Here is a 19,666-nt window from a genome sequence, read left to right as displayed (position 1 = left end):
TTACGAATTTGACTATGTGATTTGCATTATAAAAATAACATATTGTGGTTACTGTTGTTTCACGTAAATTATGTCCTGTATACATTAAACATCGATCCAGAAATAATAGAAAATGAAATAAAAGAAGTACCAGAATATTCGTTTGACAAGTTGTGTAGTATAGTCAATTTGTTTCTCAAATTTTCCAGTAGTAATAATTTGTCTACAAGGCTAGAAATTCTTCAACTAATGCATGCAAAAAGTAAGCTTGAGTAATGCTGTATATTTGTAAACGTTTTCTAACGTGTGTATACTTGTTTACTAATTGTTTTCCTTCCTGCCATTTTTTCCGCTCTGAAAACCACCCTGCCATTTTTTACAGTGATTTGAAGTAGCCTACCCAAAAATTTTGAAAAATATATCAACGCTAAAAGATACAATAAAGAGTAAATATATTTTCCAGTATTTATATTAATGGTAAATAATTGTTTAACCAATAGCATCAACCACTACTGTAAAAGTAATTTCCAACTATCATTAATCAATCAAATGTGTATATGTATCCATAAGAGAGGAAGCGGGCTTAGCCTACCCAAAATTAAAATCCTAAAGCCGCCCCTGATGCGAACATGCTGAAGAGTGAACTACGTGAGCTCTCCCTTGTGGCTCAGACCAATGCTCTTGTATTTGGTAAGGACTTCGGTTCGATTCCAGATATAGGCCTACATGAATATTGTTATTCAAATTCCACATTAGGCTGAAGAAATGCTCTTTTTATATAGCCTCGTTACTGAAAAAGAGGAGTTACACCTCAAAACAAATTGTATGATTATTATCAAATCATGTTGTTACTTTGCCTGTAAACACTTTTTAAAAAAAAAATTAAAAACGTATTTTGAATAACTGAAATACTACAGTACTTTGGATACGAAACCATGAATGCAACCCACATACAAAACAGGATTATACGCACGAACTGATATACTCTATTCCAAGTACATTATCCTGGATGTAAACATTTAGGTCACTGACCAACAAGCTACCGCTTCCGGTATTTTCTATCTATACTATATAGTGTTTGGCATAGGCAGCATACAGTTCTCGTTTTATCGTACCCAATAAACCCAGTTTATTCACGTATACTTCAAGCACTACATTTCAGGCTTTGAATTCCGATCATATACCGTAGCTAGTAGCCTATTTCTTCGAAAAATCTTTAAAATGTTAGAAGTCTGACTCTGAAATAGTCTTTTTGACAAGGGCGACCTAGCAACAACACACTGATGCACTGGCCAACCACAGTTATTGTTTTTAACTGATAAATTATCGTAATAGTGGTGATAATGGTAATAACATGGAACAAAAGACATGACCGCACAGCTGCATTCAACAGCGAGCATCACCTCCACTCTATCGAATAAAAAACAACACACTTAATGCTTCCCCAAGTGCTGAACTAGAGGCAGTGTTGCCGCACGTAAAACTTTATATAGCACTAGAATACGTAACAAAGAAACATTGCGCTAACGACAAGCGGCATGTCACATGGAAATAAACTACTTTTACTTGTGATAAGTGCAACTAACAAGAATTTTAGTAATGATAAAAAAAATGCATCAAAAGATTGTGATCTTGGCCAATAATTAGTTTTTTTGGATCAGGGTCCATAAAATTTTTGAATGGAGTGTATTATAATTATAATTATATTACGAATAAGCACATCATACACAGGTTTAGCTACACTATAGGCCTATGTAGTTTTCCAGGTATACGATCTACAAGATTTTTTTTTTGGGGGGGGGGGGCTGAAATATATTGGATCTTTTGATCCGAAAACTAAAATAAATAAATAAAAACCTAGCATAGAAAGATATAGGTTAGTATTTGTATTGCTTAATATAGAATTTTCTTTCAATTCAAGAAGGAGCACATCAAAATTTTTGTTTTCAGTTGATGAATTTCTTTCTGCTATCCCCAATGATGGATATAAGAATATGAGCAAGAACAACATCATCAAATATTACACAGGAAGAGTAACTAGTCATATTTTAATATTTAAAGGGTCTTTTTGCCCACTCAGATCCCTCTCACTGGTCTAGTTGCTAACGTGCGCCCCCCTTGGCGCACGTTGTCCCGAATTTGATTATCGATGAGAGAGAATGATTATTCGTTAACCGAATAGTTGTTTGAATATTCGAGAAATGAATTATTCGAATCTCAATAGTACTAATCTTAAACATTGAAACCCTACCAGTACTACATAAACATTACCTTTATCAGTGGTTCCTAACTTATTGACTGATGACACACTTCACTGATTTTTTTCAATTACTAATAACATAAACTACAGTGCTGTTGACTAGTGCAGTCTGTCCCAAAATTGATTTTACCTAATTATTAACTACTTCACAATTTTTAAATTCTAAAATTTCACGACACACGCTATGGGACTGCGCGACACACCGGTTGGGAACCACAGCCTTTTTATACAAATCAAAGTTTCGACTTGCAAAGTAGATAGTACATGAAAACTTTAGAAACTGGCAAGTTTAACATCAAATGAGGACTAGTATTGAAGGAAATAAAAACAAGACGTTGGAAACGCTGAGGCCTAAGCTGGTTGGTTCCTTTCCGTGTGACATTTCTAGTGACTGTAGTAACAACCTCTATCTATTTATAGCCTCCTATTTCCCGCTCGCTCAGCTGCTGATGAAAAAAAAAAGTTAATAAAAACTAACAGCACGCGACATGCACACAAAAGCACAATTTTCTCTCTCTGCTTTTAAGGGCATATTTTTATAAATACTAATCACGGCTTCACTTTAACACTTACAAAATTAGATTACGGTAAATGCTAGCGCACAGACACACACACACACTATAAAATAATGTTGAAAAGGTTATTCCTGGTTACTCATTCAACAACAGGTAACAAGCTAAGTCGAACAAAAGGTACGGACTACCGAATAATAATAATAATAATAATAATAATAATAATAATAATAATAATAATAATAATAAATTTCTTGAACTAAACCATATTATGCTGCATTGTTTATTTATGAAATAGAACAAAATTGTTTCCGGAGAACTATCCACCTCCAAAATAAATTAGCCCGTGTGATATTTTTTTTTTTCAGGACGACTGATGATTTTTGTCATACTGTACGATTATTTATGAAATATGAGCAAAATAGCATGTGTCGTTAGAGAAAATAGTAATAAACTACCTCTTACGGATTATTTAAGGACAAATGAGTTATACCACATCGTTAGGTTATCAATGAATTATTTATTTATGTAACAAACAAAATCACGTGAGTCGTTTTTGAGAAAATCGTCTGAAAAAAAAAAAAAAACACTTCCAAGAAAAAAATATCCCTTCTGGATTTTTCCTACAAAAACTACACGTTATATAAGGTTGTTAGTAAATGCTGATTTACGAAAAATGAACTAAATCATTAAAGCCGCTTTCGAGAAATCGCGAATTTTGATTTTCATCCTTGTCTTTGGGTAGGAAGAAAATTCAAAAACATGCCCCTAGAAAATCTTATAAAAAGTTTAAAATTTAGTCTAGATACGTTGAATGGCATGGCCTCTCGGAACGAACGGACATCCCAAAATCCGCTTGTCGGCATGCAGGGTCCATGAAACGTGTAAATCCGCTGAAATCTCTCAATCAATATTTTTCTCGATCACCATACATTCTTCTCCCCTATCGTCGCTCCAAAGTAAAATGTGGCCACCTGCAGCAAATGCCATTACGAACTCCCTAATTAGACCACACAAATCTACAGTCAGCCAGACAATCTTTGGATGATCCATGGTCAGTACTATATCAGTTTAAAATGCAATTTCAACTTGCAACTGGACTTTTCTACTCAATTAGGATAATTCTCCAATTTGCCGCATGATGCTGGGTTAACACTAAAGATAATATTATTTAGCCAAATTTCATGTGTTTTTTTAAAAAATAAACGTTTAAAAATATACATAATTAATGCTTATTTATCGTCAAAAATAACAGTATGTTGGAGCGGGTTTTAAGGGCTCACTTTATGACTTCGAAGCAACCATTTTTGGAGTGCACACTAATTTAGGCTCCATTATACTCGTTGCCGAAAGAGAAACACTTAATTCTAAAACAAAAACGTTCATGTTTACTAATAACTTTGTTTTAGCATGATGGTCTTTCTAATTATGGATCACAATGCAGTAAAAAGGAAGTATTACTTCTTAATTAGTTAGATTCATTATTTGTGACTGATTTGCTTTACGGTCTTATTCAACTGCAACATTATGAAAGATGGGCCATATCAAAGTGGATATGAAGCCCTACTTTACTTTGAGATGTTATTCCCTAAGACTAAATCTACAATCACATGAACCGAAACAACAAATAATGAAGCTACGGGGAAAGCTTCTGATTTAATTCGAAAGATCTACTAAACGATGCAACTAAATTGTTCTAGATTTTGATGCGGGGTTTGTTTTTCCGTGAGTGTCCATCTGGTTTGGATCCCACATGAAACTGTATGTCCTAGTCTCACACAGGGGTACAAATGTATGACTGTCCACTCCCTGGTAGAGCGATCACCTCCGATTCGAGAGGTTCCTGGTTTGATACCAGAATATGCCAGCTTGTAATATTTGTAAATTTATTCGGGATTCATCTGCCACATTTTCATTTTATCAATTCTTTAAACATTCATTCACTCATGTTTATCATTTGTTCCCTTTAGCTATAGTGAACAAGCACGGGACATTAAAAGTTCAATTTCATCTCACATCTCGTGTAATTCTAGTTCTAAAAAGATAATTTGAAAATTAATGAGCAAACCTAGTACTTCAAAAATTTACATATAAACAATATAGCATTTATTGTACAGCCGAAATCGGTAATGATCTAATCAACGGAAGATAAATAGATCGTTGAAAACAAGATAGACAGAGAATCTATTGCTGTTGGCGCGCACGCCTCGAACGATTGCTCTCAAGCACGCTGTATAATACTACTGCTGTCTTGAAGTGTTCAAGGATGATAAGCAGACCCCTTTCAACAAGTTTTCAGACTTCGACAAAACATCCGGTTACTTCACTGCCTGTTTCTTTTGAGCTATATATCACTACATGCGCTTCATGAACTGGTGGTCCAAGATGCAACCATTATACACATAAATGAGACTTGCTCAAAACGATATTTCTTCGCATCATAGGAAGCCACCACAGAAATACGTTTTTCGACATTATGGTTCATATGAAGATTTGAGAGCCAGAGTAAAGCATCACATCTCTACACGCGTCGGAAATACACACAATACAGTAAAACTATCAATTGGGCCAAATTCCTATAGAATACTGCAAATACAGCAGACTCGTAGAACATTTACTAGGAATCAAAACTAAGATGGTTTCATCGTACTATCTTCTGTGTTTTGTCATGTCTACCACTTTTTAAGATTTTCATGTCTCTCCGACTTATGAAGTACAGGAAGGAATATTAATTGACGTGTAGAAGTGAAAATCTGAGTGAACATCTTATTCTTACAGTCTACACAGTCTTCAATTTGTAATTTTTCTAGTGCCTTTTTGAAACACAAGCAAAGATCTAACCACCTTACATATGCTCTACTGCTTGGCAAATGGGTTGAAACTATTTACATGGATATATTGTTTATATAAGTATAAACCTGACAGGAACGCAAAATACTGACATACTTCGACAAACTCAATGCGCTACGTACTCACAAAATCGTTTTGACTTTTCAGGACGTTAATGCAACGTGCTTTTCACAAAGTATTTTACACATAACTATACTGCATGTAATCATTTCTTGACTGCAATTTCACATTACATTTACACTCGTCTGAAATAATCGAAAAGTAACAAAAAGGAGTTCAGATGTAAGCGATCCCATCGCGCTACATTCTACATAGGTAAAATTCAAAACTTATTTTATGTCAAAAACTGAATAAGACGTCGTATTGAGTTTTAATTTCTTATTGATCAATCTATTTTGATGTGAAGAACTGTCGTTATAAAAATAAGCACATAAAACATATAAACAAGGGGGTAAAAGTGAGGAGCAACGCGGGGTGACGACGTCCGTCCACTTCCAGAAAATATCTGAGGCGTCTCTCTACTTTCTTAAAAAAAAATAAATAAATAAAAAATACAATGAGCAAAAGTAGACACGGGGGACTGCGTGACGTCATGCGTCCCCTACCTTTTCAGATGCACTTTTACCCTTGTGTATAACCATGAATTTTTGAATGGTATGATGTGTGGCTTGCTTGCCTTCAGTATGCGCGCGTAGTCCTGCGTTCGATTCAGGCTTTTGATGTTCACACATGACATCGTGGACATATAACAGAGCCCGCCAGAGTAGCAGAAGTAGATTGACTGAAGAAGGCCAGACAAGGGTGTTGACAGTCGTTCTGACAGTCAAGATCAGTCTGCTGCACATAAGCCACCTGACCAAGCAAACTTAATTATCTACTTAGTTATATTGAAGTGGCGGTGTGATAGTCGATAAGTTGGGTTTGATTCCCAACTTGGGTTTGGGTTTGATTCCCAGTAACTAACTCTTTGACCCATGAAACCCGGAGGTTCAATCCCGCGTTCACAAAAGCTCTCCACTAACTTCGTCCTTGGCCAACTGAATCAGTTTCTACTTCGAATTGCTATTTCTGCGAGATGATCTTAATATTGCCTTCCCATCTGTGCTAGGTCTATGGACGTTTTCCTATTAGATTTCCAGACAAAACTTGAAGCAAATCTCTTAAACGTTCTTTCATTCTGGCTACATGATATCCCCATCTGAGTCTCGTAGACCTAATATTTGGTAAACGGTATAAATTATATAGTTCCTCGTAATAAAGTTTTCGCCTTCCCCATTCCCGTTCCTCTTCGGTCCGAGTATTCGTCTCAGAATTTTAATTCTCAAATACTTTCAGTCTGTATTCTTCCCTCCTACTAAGCGTCTATGTTTCGCAACCATATAGCACGACAGGCATGATTATCGTTTTATATATTTGAAATTTGAAATTCCTCGACATAATTCGAGACAACAAAAGATTTTGAACTGAATAATAACAGTAGATCCCTACTTTCAGTCGACATTTAATTTCTTCGTGGATGTGATTTTGGTCTGTTAATATTGATACTAGATATCTGAAAGTACCCACTTTGTCGAAAATATTATTTGATATTTTGACGCATCCATATTTTTTTGATCCGCAGACTCTTCCCTTGTTCCAATGTCGTTCATCCAACCTCTATAAAATTACCTGGGATAACCTTGCGGGGCGGGGGGGACATAATTGCGGCCGAAGTGCAGTAGTGACAACCGACAACCTGAAGGAGGTGATTCCTCACATCAAAATAAGGAAAAAGGTTCATGTGGGCATGTGGAAATGTGCACGAAATTACACAGTTTCGGAACTAGGGCCGTCAAAAACGTGAGAAGTACACCCCAAAACGCCCCATTTCGAATACACGGAACCGTAAACCTAGCGGTCCGTAACACTTTCAAATTCCTGCCAAGGCATTTCGTGTTCACTGCTGTTACGGCTTACTTCTTATCTACTTTGGACCCATTTTTAAGTTCGAGCATATCTGGTGTTCGGAGCATGTCTGGGGATTATGTCTTATGGGTGCTCTCTTGCCAGGAACAGCTGCTCCACGTTCCTCGCGTTCGAAATAAAGCATGGTACAACTTATTCTTTCCACGCTTCTGGACGGCCCTAGCCTTGAAACTACGCACGTTCCCTACACTCCACGTGAATTTGTCTTATTTTGGTGTAAGCTGTTACCTCTTACAGTATGTCGGTATAGTTCATTAGCACCCTGTATATTTATAGCCATTTTTTTTTTAATAAATTGACAATTTCTAACAAATAAAACACAGTTCTGACCAGAGCAGAATGAAATATATTAAAAACTATACTTACAATGTGTTACAGTTTCAAGGACCTAACGTCCTCTTCATCAGACACAAACACTATGTCTGATGAAGAAGACGTTAGGTCCTTGAAACTGTAACACATTGTAAGTGTAGTTTTTAATATATTTCATTCTGCTCTGGTCAGAACTGTTTTATTTGTTACTCTACTTATCCAGAGCCATGGAGTTTGTTTATTAGACGATTTCTACCAAAGCAACATAATTTTCTATCTTTACTAAAAAACACTGTATTTTGTTTGAAACTTTTTAAAAAGCTACATATTGGCACACTTAAACAACTCGAGCTCTGTATTCAAACTTCCTGTTTCAAGAAAATACAGGAAGTAATGTTCTACGCCACCATTATCGACAAAGTATTCAATACAATACAGAAATTCCTTCAACGTCAACTCTTTACAAAGGCAATGAACTCTCTTCAAAACAAATAAATCGATAGATAAGATAGAGCTTCAAAGCAAAATTGAGTCATTTACTGCGCTATAAATCAAATGATTTATAGAACATTACATTCACAACAACTAGCACCTCAATAGTTCGCACATTTCCAGGAACGAAACATATGCGTTTCTCTGATATTATGTTCAACAAGCTTGTGGTTCAGTAGTATTACGAAAAATCTCTCTTCCACTGCAACGTATTTTGTCAATTTTCAAGCGCGATTTTCGTGCAGACATGTGCAAAATAGTGAGATGATAGGCGTTCTTAGCTCAAAGTAAAGGAAGTATGTGCGACAGCAATTCCGAGAATGCATGTATTTATCACTTCCTTTTTCGTAAATAAAACCTATACATTACAGAAATATGGGAATTCCTATTGGTATTCTGACTGTATTCTTGCATTACTTTAGTAGTAAACCGCTGCAACTTAGCAGTAAAAGGAGACGAATTAAAATACAGTATGTTGCTTGATTTTTTGCTGAAACATGCTATGACAAAGAAAGAAAGAAAGGAGAGAGCGAGGGAGAGAGAGAAAAGTAATTAATAACCACCACTTGTTTCTGAAATTACCAGCACTTTATTTAAAAAAAAAAAAAAAATTAAAACTGCTCTATAGCCATTTTCCATATCTGTATTTATAAAATTAATTCAATTTAAACAGATCTGAAGAGTAAAAATAGTATACTATATGCATTTAATAGGTAATACGCTTAATAGATGGCAACATCTGCTAATTTCTTCCGTTGTTTAGATTTTGATGCCTGTCTCAGCAATCAATCAAAACTTAGATTAACATATTCATTCGTGTGAGTATCGGCATCTTGTTTCCAAGAATGAGAGAACTGGTAATATCTAGCATGGTTTACCTTTTTCTGGGCTTTCGGCATTTATGGTCACGTATGAGGGATTACGTCTCTTGGCGATCATACATTACCTCGTGTAGTTGGGGAAAGAAGAAAGTGGCCTAGGACCTTTATATTTGGTACCATCCCGGTATTTGCTTGGCGTGAATGGAGAAATTCCAAGAAAACCACTCAGGATGGCTGGCCTAAAAAGGATTTTACATTTTTACTAACGGAGTGTCCCTTCCATAAATCGAACCCAGGACCGCTAGGCGAAAGTGATTATGCTACGCAAGGCCACGGCATAGTTAACTTTATATAAAAAACTAAGTGTGCAATTTAAGGAAACTGTGGCACTGCTCTCATGTAATATATGTACATTGTTGAAACAAATATGTTGCATAATGTGTAACCAATAACGCCGTATACTGAGTAGCCACATTCGAAATGAATAAGTAATCTTACACATGTTTTGAAAGTACTGTTGCCACTTTCAAGTGATTTAAAAGCAGGAAGAGAAAATAAAATATTTTGTGTAAATATCTCAAACAACGGAATTAGTTTCTAATAGGGAAATTACCACGGTAAGTGTTTATAAAATTGTTTAGGAAAGAGACCACACGGTAGGTCACGAAGAAAGGACACAAAATAGACCAAGGGAGGAGGTCTTCGATTCCGTGGCATTGAAAAAAATGTTACTGAATACATAGGTTCTCAACAAAAATGCTTTGCAACTACTGTATTTTGAACGTAAGCTATGTTTCACCAGACTTCAACACAATTACTGACAGTGTAGAATTAGCACAAGGATTGACTGTTGTCATTTGTTCTGTTCCTTCATAATACTTTAACACTGTTCATTTCCAAAACTGAATATGCAGTTATATTACTTACCTTAGATATGAGCTCGTCGTGATTTGCGAGGTGGGCCCTACAGTGGATGCAGGAGTACGTTCGGTGGCAATTAGGTAGATAGGCCTGGAAAGTCTTCACCATCGTGGTGCGAGCTGATTGGACGGTCAGCAAGCCGTGGGGACCCTCCGCTACGACGCCAGGGTCACTGAGTCCTCGGCCTCCGCGCCTTGCAACACCCGCACCTTCTCCGGAGAATCCAGCGTGGAAATTTTACGAATATGTCACCTGTAAAGACAACATTTTCTCATTACTTAATGTCGTAAAAGATAGATTTCATAATTAAGAATAATAATAAACCATATAAATTAGATAATACAAAATTGAAAAAAAAAAATACACTTTTGTATGTCTAGTGGTTATAACTACTTTTGTATCTCCAATAAATTCCAGGCATCACACATTTTAGATAGTTATTGCATATTTAAGTATGAGGATTCTCTTGTACGCTGGCCTAATTTTAAATAATCTTTCACAGAAGAATTCACACAAGTCTATGGTAATAAGATTTTGAGTGAAATTTCACTTCAACTTGTATACATTAATAACACAGACAAATGTCTACAACCCACTATTCATTTTGGGATGTTTAGTGACAAAGGGATTAAGAAGAGGTCCAAGTAACAGTAGTATTTTTTTTTTCGGAATTCCTAACGAAGATAAGCTATTTATGTATATCGGAAGGAATTTTTTAAAATTTGGATCCTTATTTTTCGACCTGTCTTTTTTTTTTTTTTTAAAAAAAAAATCTCATCCCCTAAAATGGTTCCATATCAGACCGAAGTTAGCTCAATTGAATAATATTAGATCAACTGAATAATATTAAATGGTACCCAAAGCGACCTCAAGTTAATGCATTTACAGTATACAATATGAGGCAAAGGTATGTGGTACGCTTGAAATGGCTAGACGGAGTGATATGTATCTTGGAATGAGGTAGAACCATCTATTACTGTGCAGTATTATCATGGTAGCCATCTTGAAGTCCTCCATCTTGGATTTTGCGATATATTGATTTTTTTTTTCACCATTAGAATGTTAAGATGGGTGTGACGAGGAATGATAGAATAAGGAATGATTATAAATAAGAGCCACAAGAATGGAGGAATGGAGGCCACATATAGAACGAAAAAGTGGCGGCTATGTTGGAGGAAGAAGGGAAGGCCCAAAATGAGATGGAAGGGCAAAATACAAGATTGTCTGAGGGAGAGACGATGGGGAATAAAAGATTCCCAGGACAGAGGAGAGTGGAGGAAAATTAAAGATGGGGACGCCAACTTCACAGAAACATTGAAAAGGCGAAGACAAAGAAGTTATATTTGTGCAAAGGAACCTAGCCTTCTACGCCTCGGCTCAGCCTTTTCCCTCACCTTCCAACCTTTTTAAATGTTAATTCCAAAAAGTACTAATCTTTGCCAGGTCCCCCCATTTTTCAAAAATCTGTAAGTAATGTAGTAATGCAATAACAATTAACAATCCACTTAAGTGCAGAACCAGGCCGTTTAATACTTACAAAGTGCTATCAAATAAATAGTGGTTTTCAAAACCTTTCACATTGTGCAGAAATTTGAACCTTTGACAATTACGTCGTCATGAACTGTATATTCGATCGGGTTGCTGGGCCGTAAGAAAAAATTTCGAAGCAATTTATTTTATTTAAATAAGGATTTTGTACATATATATCAGTCGTTTTTGCTTTAAAAAAAATAGAAAAAAAAAGACTAGGGTCATACTGAAAACCCTTGAGATATGAAAGTTTTAACTTTCAATTCCTCTTTTCTGTAATTAACTTATATTTTCTTGTAACTGATTATAATTCTAAAACTACAGTGTATTTGCATAAGATAAATATTAACCCTTATATATACGATCATGGCTTTTTGAGGTAAATTTTACATTTTCAGTCAAGCAGGTACTGCTTCATTACTTTGTCTTAGGATCATGGTTCATACCTCATTCTCTTTGGAATAAATAAACCTTTCAAAGGGTACCACTCGCATGTCCATATCCACTAGAAACAGGAAATTAGGGAAAATCCGGGAATTTTTTCAAAAATCCTCTTTTTAAAAACTCGGGCCCGGGTTGACGTAGAGATCTCAAAAAAGAAGTAGTAGTCAGAGATACAAAATGCGTATGCAAAATTTGATATCTTGAAAGCTACGGGAGGAATTTATTTCAATTGCCTTAAAAAAAAAAAAAAAAAAAAAGTGATATGCCCCTACGTGACTCCAAGTTGACTTTCTGGTTCCAATACGCATCTAGAGTGTTCTTTGGTCTGTGTCTGATTCGACCCAAAAGAAGAAGAAGAAGAAGAAGAACGCCTTAAATGCATGCCTGTTATAGGAGCTAAATATGCGGTTCAAGACAACACTGCATTATGGTATGGAAACATACCATAGATCGTAAAAGGGTTAATAGCCAAAAAGTGACATATGTTTTGCCATCCTCGTATAGAAGTATAATAGTTTTGGAATTAACATCTCGACTTTTTGTATTATATGAAAAGTATGGAGAAAATAAATAATAACCCACACTGAACACGAATGAGTTCGGGTTTTTATTTTTTCTTATTTTACTTTGAAGTTAATTGTCTACAACTGCAAGAACGTAATACAAGAACGTATAAAATTTACTGTAAAATATAACGACAATCATCTCAAACTTAAGACTTCACTTATGCACAACCGTCCTTACTGTCTAATGGCTAGTGCTTGTACGTTTGACGCACGGAGTCCCGGGTTCCATTCCCGGTGAAAGAGCATTGAACTCATACGGTGGTTCGGATTTCACCTTAAACTGTACGTCCATGTCTTATATAGCCTCGCTACTAAAAACAATCCACATAAAGTCATCATTATGCACAACATATTACTATTACTCCTCACCCTCACCCCACCCCCACAGTCTCTGCATAATGTTAATTTAAACACACACAAATACATACATGAGTTGAAATATCCATTTATTTTATAAACTATACTGTGTGAAACGCAACTCTTAATTGCATGATAATCACTGGAAGTTCAGTTTCAGTGAAATATGTAAACAAAATGATCAATCGAACGTAAGCTATTCTACGTATAAGATCATAGCATAGGCTATGAAAGACGTGGCAAGACGTATATCCACTCATATTGTTAAGTATTAACAGCGAATAATAGCACGATTTTATTCAGCTTAACGTATCAATGAAATCAACTATATATTTTCAGTACACTATATGAAGTCGATTTTGAATTTATAATTAATATTAAAGTAATCTACAATGAACGCCACAAAGTAATAAAATCATCTTTTTAAAATTAATTCAAATAACTGAAGAAATTTGGTGTGTGTGTTCCTATTTTGTATTGTATTATTCTATTGATTTAAAAATCGAGCACAATGGAAGCTTCAGTTACGAAGTGAATATCCACAAAATTAGAAGCAAATCACACGATGACGGAAAATCACTGCTATACCTCACCTACAAAGAATTTCCTCTGACAGTTCTATGACCTAACGTGGCACGCTCTGCTGCACTTACAGAACATACAAGTGATTATCATGCGCGGATACTGTGTCATCTTCAGAGAATCATTGATGCGAATGGCGTTCAACAGGATATCTAAAGGATATGTACACTCATGTCCAAAATTATTGTCGCATGTCTATAAGTGCTCAATTTGAAAGAGAGAAATACACTCTTTAGACAACTAACTTTTACAAACGAAAACAGCATCAACGAGAGCTCTTTACATAATAAATTTTCCACTTAGAAAGGAAGATTTATTAAGTAAATAAATAAACATAAAAGAAAAGTGTGCTTAGAGTATGAACACAATACGATAAACAGTTATTGATATTGGATGGTTACTATTGTAATGAATAATCAAAGATACTGCAATAAATGTCCGTAATCAAACCAAATTATGTCTTCTTCCTTAATTATCTGTCTTCACTGTAGCACTGCGAATACCAACAAGTTATCAGAGGTTATAGTGATTTTCTACTAGTAAATATTTGAAGCCAACGTTATCATACATTTACATTTTTCATTACATTGATATTACTCTCAAAGGAAAATTTTGATCTAGACCACAAAATGCATCAAACAAAGAACTGACAAATCTATGTATAATATATGCATTGATCTCACAATTTATTTCGATGTTTACACGGGTTGGCACCCCACTGATGTCACAAAATTGAACGAGAAAAACTATTGTGATTATACGGTACATTTTATTTTTCAGATATCTAATTATACTGCGAAAATAAACACTTCCAATTACAAGGATAAGTTATACGTCTTGCAATATTTCCACAATTCAAACAGTACGCGCATGTACATGCTGTGATCGACTGTAAGTATAAGGTTAAACTGGCCCAAGAGGTACTATGGCAAGCGTACTATTTTACACAGAGGCCGCCATTCCGTTAGTATCTTCAGTCAGTTCTTAGCAAGGAACCCTAGGTATCTATCAGAGCCCGATTTTTATGAAACTTTGTATATAAATAGAGTACCTCGATAAACACACACAGAGAAAATTGTAGCTGCAGAGTCCAAGACGTTGGGACATTAGGGCTCGAGAAAGATCAAATGCGGAACGTCAGTACATTAAGGACAAGGTGAGAAAATGCAAGTTTTTCTTTAAAACTTGTCATTGTAACCACACGAAATGAGCATACATGGATACGAGATGGTAGATTGATCTGTTAAAAGTGATGATAAGAATATCCACCATCTTGAAAGAGGCCATGTTGAAACTGGTGCGATTGGTATAAATGAGAAGAGGGTCATGCGATGCATCAATTTGAACATAAATATACACACACACACACACACACAAAAAAAAAAACAGTTGGTGAAATTTGTTGTGGGATTATATTATTTCTGTGCTTCTGGCAGAGTGGTTTATGTACAAGATAAGCAAAGTGTATCTCATGACACTGGAGCAGATGCAGGTTATGGTGCGCTATGAGTGGGATCAGTGCAACTAGAAAAACAGAGCGAAATATAATTTTAGCACTACATGATTTGTGTCAGAGTCAACATATAATGCGTGTGGATGTGCTGATACAACGGGTTCTTTATAATAATGCCATAGTTAGCATTAATTTGTAACTGTTTATTATATTTCCATTAATTCGAACAGAAATCAGAACGCCCATCAGTTCACTCATAGCGCTCCATACTCTCCATCTGTTCGAGTGTCATGAGATACCTTTGCTCATTTTGTACATAAACCACTCTATCAGAAGCACAGAAATAATGTAATCCCACAACAGACTTCACCAACGGGTGTTTGCGTCTATTTACGTTCAAATTGATGCATCGCATGACCCTCTTCTCATTTACAGCAATCGCACCAATTTCAACATGGCCTCTTTCAAGATGGCATATATTCTTTTCATCACTTTTAACAGATCATATCTACCATCTCGTATCCATGCATGTTCATTTCGTGTGGTTACAATGACGAGTTTTAAAGAAAAACTTGCATTTTCTCACCATGTCCTTAATGTACTGACGTTCCACATTTGATCTTTCTCGTGCCCTAGTGTCCCAACGTCTTGGACTCTGCAGCTACAATTTTGGCTGTGCGTGTTTCCCGAGGTACTCTATTTATATACGAAGTTTCATGAAAATCGGGCTCTGATAGATACCTAGGGTTCCTTGTTAGTAGCGGCAGCGACGAGTGCTCAACAACGTCTGATACATGAACTGTTAATATATGTTTTGAACTCGGGCATGACACTGCGGGCGGCAGCATCCCAAAACATTTGTTATGGGAAAGAGGAAGGTGCAGTAAACAACAGCACAGCAACTCATTGCTTTCAGAAATTTCGTGCAGATTATAAATATGTCGAAGATCAGTAGGGCTGTCTGCCCTAGGATAACAGATTATGAGGTCATATAACAAGCCATTGAGGAAAATCCATCCACCAGCACACAACAATTGTCAAACCACTAAAGCATGTCTCAGCCCACTGTAGTGCGTCACCTTCAAGAACTTCGGAACTGCCGCATTGTGCTACCCTAATTAGGCTCAGAGTAGAGTGAATGTGTGCCGACAAATGCGGCAAAATCCGTGTGATGTGCGTTTCCTGAAACAGGTTGTCACATGCGACGAATAGTTTTTTTTTTTTTTAAATCCATATGTGTAGAAACAGTGATTGAGCATGGATAAACTACCGAAAGCGGTCATGAAACCGGGTCGTTTCGAGAATAAAGCAATACTTTGTATGGGGTGGAACTATGAGGGAGTAATTCTCTTCAAACTTGTTCCTAAACAGTCGTACCATTAATGCCGACCTCTATTCCGAACAGCTGGAGCGGATGTATGCGGCACTACCCCAAAAATATCCTGCATTGGTAAATCGAAAGAGCGCCCTGCTGCAACAAGATAACGCAAAACCACACTCGGTTCGAAAAACGCAACAAGGAATTCAGAAGCTTGGTAGCATCAAACTGATGCCACACTCGGCATATACCTTGCCCTTCGAATTTCCACGTTTCGGTTCATAGTGCACTTCCTGAAATCACGATCCTTCAACCAACAGGAGGTGGACAGTCTCCACCAGTGACATTTTTGCCTCTAAGGACAAGACATGGTGTCGACGTAGAAACGAGGAAGAGGGAGAAAGGTGGGTGCAAACAGTCCAACAGGAGAGGCTATTCTTTGAATGTTAACCTATTTTCATTGTTCTGTAATAAATACAGGCATGTTGTGTACCAGAATATTGAAAGATGTCTAAGTTATGGCTTACCCATTAAAATAATACGCAGGACGTGAACATTTCAACATAGTATTCAAAACTACTAGGAAACTAACCACATTCTTCCGCAGTGGACAACTCACTTGCCCTAGGCAATAGTCTATCGAGAAATGAAACGCAATAGAATGTTTAAAAGCTCGTATCTGAAAACTTTGCCAAAGATGGGTAAGCGTTTTCTACCATGCCTGTGAGAATCTAGTATTGCACGAAGAAGATAGGGTCTTCAAGACTCCCCCACTCTGGTGCCTGAAAGACTGTTTGAAAATTAATTGAAAGGTTTATGAGATAGCGCAAGATTAACATACTTATTTGAGGTCAGCGGGTATTATGTTAGATTTGTTGGGCCCCCACAGCATCACGAGGTTGGCTTGAAGTATCCATCAGCCCCGTTACAACATTTTGAAACTTTTACAATTGTTTCAAACTAATGTAGAACTTAAGAAATAATATTTTTCCAACGTCATTTTTAACAAAGTAGTACCCAATAAACTAGTCAAAGTTTTTCAGGTAGTGTTAATTCATGCCCAGTTTATCTAATGAAGACAGTGGGAGGAAACAGGAGAACCCCGAGGAAACCCACGCACACGGTGTTTGTTACAGGACAATGGAGAAGTGTTGCATTTGTATGAATTATAAATTACTTCTGATGCTTCATATGTGTTTGTATAATATGCATTAGGGTCACCTACGAGGGGTTCATGGCCCAGATGCGCCATTGTTACTTTAGGAGATGTGAATAATGGAGCTTGAATAATGAATGATTGTATCATCGTAAAAGAAGAATGGGGAATTTGACATTACATCAGGTCAGTCAGTGTCAGGGGAGAAATTACTGCCTTAAAAAGTTTTAAATCTGCATTTTAAAACTTTTCAGCATCCTTGATCCGAGTTGCACTCCCGGACTCCTTTTTGTTGTCGGGGGAGGCAATACGTACATGTGAGTGGGCCTCCTAAAACTACTTTCCCGGTGGGTCCCTGGGTTTCAGTACGGCCCTGATGGCAAACATAAGTTGTGCAAGACTAGTAAGTGTCCTTAGCCTTAAGATCCACATTGCATGAATAATTATAAAATTTTATTTATTGTAAGTTTCAAAAGCATATTCGATACTTACTTAAATCGACAGTATTTAACACAACTATTATTCTAAATCGTATATATGACTGATTCATACACTACTGACAACAGTCTTTAATATACAGTACACCAACAACCACTACTGGATCTATATTATTACGCAAATAAAGCTTAACACCTTTGAAAATATGGGTAATGTCAGAAATAAAAGAGTTGTCCAATATACGAAATGTTCTTGCAGTATGTCCATCTACGCTACAAACTTTCACCTTCGACATTTTTGACGGTGATACACGCAAGAAACAACTCATGCACAGACACACGCAACTTTTATCTCATGTAACAAAAATAACTGTTATAAACCTTCATGAAAACACACACGATTCACGAGAAAGACATCCATATGGTTAAGTAAATAAATAAATAAAATAAAACACATGTATTTCACACATATTGTGCTTCTCCAAAGAGAACGACAAATTATGTTATTGTGCGTGTCAGCATTTCTCAAACTATTTTCGAGGTCAGCCCCTAATGACCTTACATTGTCCATTGACCATTAGATAAAATAAAATTAAGTGAATTGTGTATCCTACACTACAGTTAAGAATATAAGTTTGGAATTTACATATGGAATTTATTACCCTATCTATTTTATAAAATGTTCTTGATAAGTCTTCACTTACTGAAAGGAACTACTGTGCATTTTCTTCTATTTGCAATAATATAAAATTAAGCTAATTTTAATTAATATTTCTTTGATTTGATTTCCTTCCGTTTTCAGTTTAGCGTTCCTTTCAATAGCGGGCTATATGAGACGTGGACCTACAGCTTAAAAATGGAATTCGAACATGAGCTCCTACCGGAAATCGAACCCGGTCTCCCACACCATAATACTACTTTAAACATTTAAGTTTACATAACTACTGCTTTTAATATTTCAAACCACACTCCTAATTCTAAATTAAATTGGTATTTACTCTTCTGAATTTAAGTATTTGCCATGTGAATATCAAACAACGATTATATCTGGGAATAGTTGTCTACTATTGGCAGTGTTCACGAGTGTACGGACTTCTCTACAATTCTTCTGAACAAATCCGAATAATTTGTTTAGCATTATAGGTGCTCTCGTTGTAGTATGGCCCAGACAAAATATCCAAGGATTAACTTCCTTTTCTTAACACAAAAATCGCAAATATGTTGAAGAATTTTGCGAGTTTTACTTTAAAAGTTATTTCTGTATACAACTTCTCATCACTTTCAAAAGACAGTATGCACTGTACAGGATGAAATATATTTTTTTAGCGGTTACTTTTCATTTCACCGATTGGATTAAAAGCAAAAACACTGCTAACCTCTCCATTCACACACCTACAATACAATAACTATGCATGATACTTAATTTTTTTGGTAGGATAAAAAAATCCACACACAAGATTTCCTTTAAACTCGTCAAAATAACTGGAATTCAATTTTGTCCAGCCCACTATCTGCGTATTCGTTCCTTTCTTGAAGTTATGTTTGTGTTATCGATCATTGTCTTCTTCTTCTTCTTTTCAAGTTCCTGGAGACATATCCACCCAGACACGAGAGAAATGATTGAATCTAATGCGATAAGTGGGAAGAATCTATAATGATTATGCAAGTAGACAGAGTTGTCACGTAACTGCAACCATTTGTCAGCAATAAG

The 19,666-nt window shown here is 36.1% G+C and overlaps 1 protein-coding gene across 2 annotated transcripts in view; it reads right to left on the bottom strand.

Moving 5' to 3' along the window:
• The window catches only part of Ypel (Yippee-like), a 346,511-nt gene that overhangs the window by 78,881 nt on the left and 247,964 nt on the right, over positions 1-19,666 (bottom strand). For both annotated transcript variants that reach the window (XM_081771537.1, XM_081771539.1), the window contains one exon: positions 10,119-10,364. In XM_081771537.1, the coding sequence (XP_081627663.1) occupies positions 10,119-10,220 (102 nt within the window). In that variant the 5' untranslated portion in view covers positions 10,221-10,364. The remainder of the gene's footprint in view (positions 1-10,118; positions 10,365-19,666) is intronic.

Source organism: Thermobia domestica, chromosome 9, assembly GCF_964235325.1.
Source record: "Thermobia domestica chromosome 9, izTheDome1.hap1.1, whole genome shotgun sequence".
Lineage (NCBI taxonomy): Eukaryota > Metazoa > Arthropoda > Insecta > Zygentoma > Lepismatidae > Thermobia > Thermobia domestica.
The sequence above is the reverse complement of the archived record's forward strand: the minus strand, read 5'-3'. Positions and strand labels throughout refer to the sequence as shown.